The sequence below is a fragment of the Sinocyclocheilus rhinocerous genome, unplaced genomic scaffold (genome assembly GCF_001515625.1).
Source record: "Sinocyclocheilus rhinocerous isolate Xijiao unplaced genomic scaffold, SAMN03320098_v1.1 scaffold1730, whole genome shotgun sequence".
Classification (NCBI taxonomy): Eukaryota; Metazoa; Chordata; class Actinopteri; order Cypriniformes; family Cyprinidae; genus Sinocyclocheilus; species Sinocyclocheilus rhinocerous.
Window position 1 is genome coordinate 905,276 of NW_015634043.1, and position 8,213 is coordinate 913,488.

General features: G+C 40.6%; 1 protein-coding gene across 1 annotated transcript in view; it reads right to left on the reverse strand.

Moving 5' to 3' along the window:
- Nucleotides 1–2,039: 2,039 nt before the first annotated feature.
- The window catches only part of adgrl2a (adhesion G protein-coupled receptor L2a), a 112,331-nt gene continuing 106,157 nt past the window's right edge, over nucleotides 2,040–8,213 (reverse strand). The window contains exon 22 of the mRNA XM_016559211.1: nucleotides 2,040–3,672. Within this exon, the coding sequence (XP_016414697.1) occupies nucleotides 2,906–3,672 (767 nt within the window). The 3' untranslated portion in view covers nucleotides 2,040–2,905. The remainder of the gene's footprint in view (nucleotides 3,673–8,213) is intronic.

Sequence of the window (8,213 nt, forward strand, 5' to 3'; positions counted from 1 at the left end):
ACAAAAAAAATAGAAAAATGTAAAGCAAATGTTCTATTTTAATTTCAAATATATTACTGTTTGAAACGTTTGCAGAATTCACTCTACCTTTTCATATTACTATTAAACCTACTATTAGACAAATGTCTATATTTCAGTGTATACCGCACAATATTTATCATGCAGTAAGCCTGAATGCTATTCTGCACAACCTTTTGTCTCATCTTTGACTCGTGTGTCTCCTAAAGGAGTTGTGAGGATTTCAGATGACTTCAAAGAGGCGCAGGGAGAATTTCTGGGTTACGTCAGCAGGTGCAGCGCAGGGAGCTGTCTGAGAGAGACTTTCTGAAGACTGATAGTTTCAAACAGGGCTTCAGAGAGACAGGTTCAAAACTTCATAAACTGCAGTTTTCTCCAGTAAATGAACTTGCGGTTCCCCGGTGCACTGCCCTCTAGCTAGAATGCAGCAAACTGTTCTCAGGCTGTTTATGAGGGTTCATATTGCAGTTTATGTATCAGCTTACAGCGCGTTTCACTTTGATGTGCATCACCAGCTTAAATAGCATAAACATGCCAAACCACCGAGATAAAAGAGCGATGAAATACCGTCTCAGTTTTAAAATGGATTGACCATCTTTCTGTTCCCGTATCTTTACACAAACAAGCAAATACGCACTCATGTTTCGAATCGCCAGAGTGCAAATGACAACACATTCGATTAGACAAAAAAAATTCACATTTATTTATTGTTAAACAAGTGTAGAACTTTACATCCTTTGTAGAGATGGGCTCCTTAACAAGTTTATCAGAGATGGGTTTCTTAATTATGCTTATGAGGATGAACTACGTCGACCAGTGCTGTAAAATATTCACAAAAGTATCATTTTTAAAGAATAATTTAATAAATAAATATTTAACCCCAGCTGCAGTAATATGTCTATAAAGAAGAAAGTCCTCCTTCATGCTCAGCTGCGGCCTTCAGTCGCTACATTTTTCATGCTTTGCACAGATTTGCACAAAATAAATGTGTGCAAGGCACGAGAACATCAGAATCTTGTAAAATGAACTGATGTGAAGCAGCAAACCCATTTTCATGAACAGGACAGATAAATTTCCATGTCTTTCGCAGCGTACCTGTGGTCATCCAGCGATTGCATCATCATAAACACGCTTCGAAACTTTTTACATAGTCATCTCATTTTCAAAATCTCTTCATTTGCTTTATATTTAGGGTCGTTCTTGATTATTTCATAGCGATTTATTTTACACAATCAATACAACAAAATATATTGTTCTATGTTATATCATTACCCTTGACAGTTCAGTGTATGATTGAGAAAATATAAGGCCTGGGGTTTGTTTTCTATAGTGGTCATATGGTAGTTTGCCGATGATTGTAAAGGGTGTTACAGGACTCCTTTAGTTCAGTCAGGACAATCTCTGCATGTCTTAAGGTCCTGGAAATTCCATTTTTGTATACTGTATAATAAACAAAAAAAGCAAAAGCAAAACTTGCATTCAAAAGAGAAATATGTGAACATATATGTACATCCTTTGAGAAACGTATGCACTGGAACGAGAAAGACTTCTTTTTTTTTTTTTTGGCTTAGTTTTATTTTTATTTATTTTTTATGTGAAACTTTATTTCTATAATCAGGCCCACACGGAATCTGCAACCAAAGAACATTGCAAGGCCCTCATTCTCAAAGTTCTACTGTACACTTCATCTGACCCTTGCTTGTTTGTTTATTAAAGAATTGTGGCTAATTTGATTACATTCAGCTACCAAAAACATGTTTTTGCCATTTTTTAATTGTTACCCTGTTTCCATACTAGTTGTTTTCCAGTAAAAACATTTATTTAAACAACAGTATACTTGCTGAAGTATGTCTTGAATTAAGATTGTTTCTTACCCCATTGGCATTTTTACCCTTTTAAGAATAAACCTTCTTAACCCTTGTGCTGTAAATCCTCTACCTAATGTGGTGTTGCCGGTCATTTAAAAATTTTGAATTTCTTAAGTTATATTATCATCAAATCTTGGATTGAATATATTTGTCAACTTTTTGTTTTCTTGCATTTAGCACAGTTTTTTTTTCTTTTTTCTGTTTCTGAACTGAATGATTGTTGGCTTCATTGATCTGCGCTTATGCTAGTGTTGCCAAATCCACACTTTTCCTGCGGAACTGGGCTACTTTTATACTGTTGCTGCGGGTTGTTTATTTAGTCCGCGGGCTAAAGCGAAATCCCCTGCCCCTCTGGAATGTGATTTTGACTGTGTACGACCCCCGTGGAAAACCCGCTATTGAGCTTGATTTGGATGTAATTGGGCAAGTTTTGAGTAGCAGTTGGGCTGGTTTTGTTATGAAGCTCTGGCAGCCCTGGCTTATGCACCTCAGTTTTTGAGTAAAAACAACATTATTTTAAGATCATTTTGGCAACGTATACCATTTTTGACCAGGAACACCAAGTGGTGGGAAAGGTAGGAAAAAGGTGGGAAGGTAAGAAAAGGGGAAGTATTTATACCCTGTTTGAAGTCAGTAAAATTTAAGTAACAACAACAACAATAATAATATTAATAATAATAAAATTTGCCAGTGGGGTAAGAAAAAATATAATTAAAGGAATCTTAATTAATATCAGGTTTTATGCATTTTTTTAAGGATATTTTACCGAAAAACAAGGCTTGGTATGATCCATTTCACCAACTTAATCCATTGCACTGCAAATTTCCAGCTAAAATCAGCACAGAAAATGCAATAAAAAGTCTGCAGATTCCGTCTGGGCCTGCCTGTAACTCGTTGAACAGCAGCGGTACTTCTCCATTATGTGTGCAGTTATGTGGGAGGCAAAAAAAAGGAAGACCACTCTGCCATCGGTGGATAGGCGGGGCTGTGTACATGGTGGGCGGTGCTTACAGTTCGTTTTAAAGGCTTGTGACCAGCTGCATTTGTCCCTCTCGTACGTCCCCCTCGGGGACACAGGTGTCTTTAGAGACGGGGATGATGAGGCCCTCGCTACTGTCTCTGCTCATCTGATAATACGCGTGCAGCTGCTGGCCTGACCCCAGGTTGGGCATGCTTTTATAGTAAACGTCTTCGCTCGGACTGTGTTTGGATGGCGAGAGGTCCTGGCCGACGTCTAGACTGCTCTCCGAGAATGGCGAGTCTCTGAGGTTTGGCATGCTGGTGTACACCGAGTCTCTGTTGGGGGAGGGCAGGGCGGTCTCGGCCGGAGGCGGAAACTGGCCGATGTAGCTGTGGGGATGCGAAGGCCCTCCGTCCGTGTCGGCCCTCACTCTCTCCTGTGTGTGGTACAGGAGCGAGTGAGTCCGCTGGGGGATGAGGGGGGCTTCGAGCGTGCGGGGATGCGTGTGGTGAAGCCCCAGACCGTCCATCTCGCTGTCCCCACCCACCTGCACCAGGGACGACGTCTCCGCGACCACAGGCTCCTCCCCTCTGCTGATCCCCGCCCCCTTTTTGGTGCTGATCCGGGACTCGGCGGCCCTGAGGTTGTTGTGCACGAGCTCGGAGATGATCATCTTCTCGAAGGCCGTGTCGTTGAGACTGAGCCCGCAATCCACCACCTGCACGCCGTCGCTGTAGTTATGGAGTGAGTAGCTGTTATTAAAGTTACCGTTGAGTGGTAGAGTCCCGAACGTGTTCGTATCTCTGCCGCTGGTCACAGAGTGTCCTGCAACAACACAAGAGGAAGAAAATCGTTAGGTCGTCCGCTCTCGGAGCATCCGAAATATCAAATCACAATGTTTAATGCTGTTTAGGAGTCAAATGCATAAATGCGAACATTTTTAGAACATGTAAAAATCGCAAATCTTTAGTCTGCGCGTGCAGAACTGTAAGGCTCCGTTAGGAAAAATGCAAACTATATTATCGCCCAATGATATGTTAAAAATTGGACATTTGGTGAGCATACGAAAATTGTAAACTGTTTTATCGAACAGCTCCCTATATAAAGTCGGATGCATATTATATCCAATGGATTATATTATATCGCATACATACAATACACTCCCATAAAGCAATATAATATATAGTAAATCTCAACTGCATGATTTTTTACATTTAATCACCAAATGCAGCTATATAATCGCCCAGTTATATATATATATATATATATATATAACTGGGCGATTATATAGCTGCATTTGGTGATTAAATGTAAAAAATCATGCAGTTGAGATTTACTATATATTATATTGCTTTATGGGAGTGTATTGTATGTATGCGATATAATATAATCCATTGGATATAATATGCATCCGACTTTATATAGGGAGCTGTTCGATAAAACAGTTTACAATTTTCGTATGCTCACCAAATGTCCAATTTTTAACATATCATTGGGCGATAATATAGTTTGCATTTTTCCTAACGGAGCCTTACAGTTCTGCACGCGCAGACTAAAGATTTGCGATTTTTACATGTTCTAAAAATGTTCGCATTTATGCATTTGACTCCTAAACAGCATTAAACATTGTGATTTGATATTTCGGATGCTCCGAGAGCGGACGACCTAACGATTTTCTTCCTCTTGTGTTGTTGCAGGACACTCTGTGACCAGCGGCAGAGATACGAACACGTTCGGGACTCTACCACTCAACGGTAACTTTAATAACAGCTACTCACTCCATAACTACAGCGACGGCGTGCAGGTGGTGGATTGCGGGCTCAGTCTCAACGACACGGCCTTCGAGAAGATGATCATCTCCGAGCTCGTGCACAACAACCTCAGGGCCGCCGAGTCCCAGATCAGCACCAAAAAGGGGGCGGGGATCAGCAGAGGGGAGGAGCCTGTGGTCGCGGAGACATCGTCCCTTGTGCAGGTGGGTGGGGACAGCGAGATGGACGGTCTGGGGCTGCACCACACGCATCCCCGCACGCTCGAAGCCCCCCTCATCCCCCAGCGGACTCACTCGCTCCTGTACCACACACAGGAGAGAGTGAGGGCCGACACGGACGGAGGGCCTTCGCATCCCCACAGCTACATCGGCCAGTTTCCGCCTCCGGCCGAGACCGCCCTACCCTCCCCCAACAGAGACTCGGTGTACACCAGCATGCCAAACCTCAGAGACTCGCCATTCTCGGAGAGCAGTCTAGACGTCGGCCAGGACCTCTCGCCATCCAAACACAGTCCGAGCGAAGACGTTTACTATAAAAGCATGCCCAACCTGGGGTCAGGCCAGCAGCTGCACGCGTATTATCAGATGAGCAGAGACAGTAGCGAGGGCCTCATCATCCCCGTCTCTAAAGACGCTTGTGTCCCCGAGGGGGACGTACGAGAGGGACAAATGCAGCTGGTCACAAGCCTTTAAAACGAACTGTAAGCACCGCCCACCATGTACACAGCCCCGCCTATCCACCGATGGCAGAGTGGTCTTCCTTTTTTTTGCCTCCCACATAACTGCACACATAATGGAGAAGTACCGCTGCTGTTCAACGAGTTACAGGCAGGCCCAGACGGAATCTGCAGACTTTTTATTGCATTTTCTGTGCTGATTTTAGCTGGAAATTTGCAGTGCAATGGATTAAGTTGGTGAAATGGATCATACCAAGCCTTGTTTTTCGGTAAAATATCCTTAAAAAAATGCATAAAACCTGATATTAATTAAGATTCCTTTAATTATATTTTTTCTTACCCCACTGGCAAATTTTATTATTATTAATATTATTATTGTTGTTGTTGTTACTTAAATTTTACTGACTTCAAACAGGGTATAAATACTTCCCCTTTTCTTACCTTCCCACCTTTTTCCTACCTTTCCCACCACTTGGTGTTCCTGGTCAAAAATGGTATACGTTGCCAAAATGATCTTAAAATAATGTTGTTTTTACTCAAAAACTGAGGTGCATAAGCCAGGGCTGCCAGAGCTTCATAACAAAACCAGCCCAACTGCTACTCAAAACTTGCCCAATTACATCCAAATCAAGCTCAATAGCGGGTTTTCCACGGGGGTCGTACACAGTCAAAATCACATTCCAGAGGGGCAGGGGATTTCGCTTTAGCCCGCGGACTAAATAAACAACCCGCAGCAACAGTATAAAAGTAGCCCAGTTCCGCAGGAAAAGTGTGGATTTGGCAACACTAGCATAAGCGCAGATCAATGAAGCCAACAATCATTCAGTTCAGAAACAGAAAAAAGAAAAAAAAACTGTGCTAAATGCAAGAAAACAAAAAGTTGACAAATATATTCAATCCAAGATTTGATGATAATATAACTTAAGAAATTCAAAATTTTTAAATGACCGGCAACACCACATTAGGTAGAGGATTTACAGCACAAGGGTTAAGAAGGTTTATTCTTAAAAGGGTAAAAATGCCAATGGGGTAAGAAACAATCTTAATTCAAGACATACTTCAGCAAGTATACTGTTGTTTAAATAAATGTTTTTACTGGAAAACAACTAGTATGGAAACAGGGTAACAATTAAAAAATGGCAAAAACATGTTTTTGGTAGCTGAATGTAATCAAATTAGCCACAATTCTTTAATAAACAAACAAGCAAGGGTCAGATGAAGTGTACAGTAGAACTTTGAGAATGAGGGCCTTGCAATGTTCTTTGGTTGCAGATTCCGTGTGGGCCTGATTATAGAAATAAAGTTTCACATAAAAAATAAATAAAAATAAAACTAAGCCAAAAAAAAAAAAAGAAGTCTTTCTCGTTCCAGTGCATACGTTTCTCAAAGGATGTACATATATGTTCACATATTTCTCTTTTGAATGCAAGTTTTGCTTTTGCTTTTTTTGTTTATTATACAGTATACAAAAATGGAATTTCCAGGACCTTAAGACATGCAGAGATTGTCCTGACTGAACTAAAGGAGTCCTGTAACACCCTTTACAATCATCGGCAAACTACCATATGACCACTATAGAAAACAAACCCCAGGCCTTATATTTTCTCAATCATACACTGAACTGTCAAGGGTAATGATATAACATAGAACAATATATTTTGTTGTATTGATTGTGTAAAATAAATCGCTATGAAATAATCAAGAACGACCCTAAATATAAAGCAAATTAAGAGATTTTGAAAATGAGATGACTATGTAAAAAGTTTCGAAGCGTGTTTATGATGATGCAATCGCTGGATGACCACAGGTACGCTGCGAAAGACATGGAAATTTCTCTGTCCTGTTCATGAAAATGGGTTTGCTGCTTCACATCAGTTCATTTTACAAGATTCTGATGTTCTCGTGCCTTGCACACATTTATTTTGTGCAAATCTGTGCAAAGCATGAAAAATGTAGCGACTGAAGGCCGCAGCTGAGCATGAAGGAGGACTTTCTTCTTTATAGACATATTACTGCAGCTGGGGTTAAATATTTATTTATTAAATTATTCTTTAAAAATGATACTTTTGTGAATATTTTACAGCACTGGTCGACGTAGTTCATCCTCATAAGCATAATTATGAAACCCATCTCTGATAAACATGTTAAGGAGCCCATCTCTACAAAGGATGTAAAGTTCTACACTTGTTTAAAAATAAATAAATGTGAATTTTTTTTGTCTAATCGAATGTGTTGTCATTTGCACTCTGGCGATTCGAAACATGAGTGCGTATTTGCTTGTTTGTGTAAAGATACGGGAACAGAAAGATGGTCAATCCATTTTAAAACTGAGACGGTATTTCATCGCTCTTTTATCTCGGTGGTTTGGCATGTTTATGCTATTTAAGCTGGTGATGCACATCAAAGTGAAACGCGCTGTAAGCTGATACATAAACTGCAATATGAACCCTCATAAACAGCCTGAGAACAGTTTGCTGCATTCTAGCTAGAGGGCAGTGCACCGGGGAACCGCAAGTTCATTTACTGGAGAAAACTGCAGTTTATGAAGTTTTGAACCTGTCTCTCTGAAGCCCTGTTTGAAACTATCAGTCTTCAGAAAGTCTCTCTCAGACAGCTCCCTGCGCTGCACCTGCTGACGTAACCCAGAAATTCTCCCTGCGCCTCTTTGAAGTCATCTGAAATCCTCACAACTCCTTTAGGAGACACACGAGTCAAAGATGAGACAAAAGGTTGTGCAGAATAGCATTCAGGCTTACTGCATGATAAATATTGTGCGGTATACACTGAAATATAGACATTTGTCTAATAGTAGGTTTAATAGTAATATGAAAAGGTAGAGTGAATTCTGCAAACGTTTCAAACAGTAATATATTTGAAATTAAAATAGAACATTTGCTTTACATTTTTCTATTTTTTTT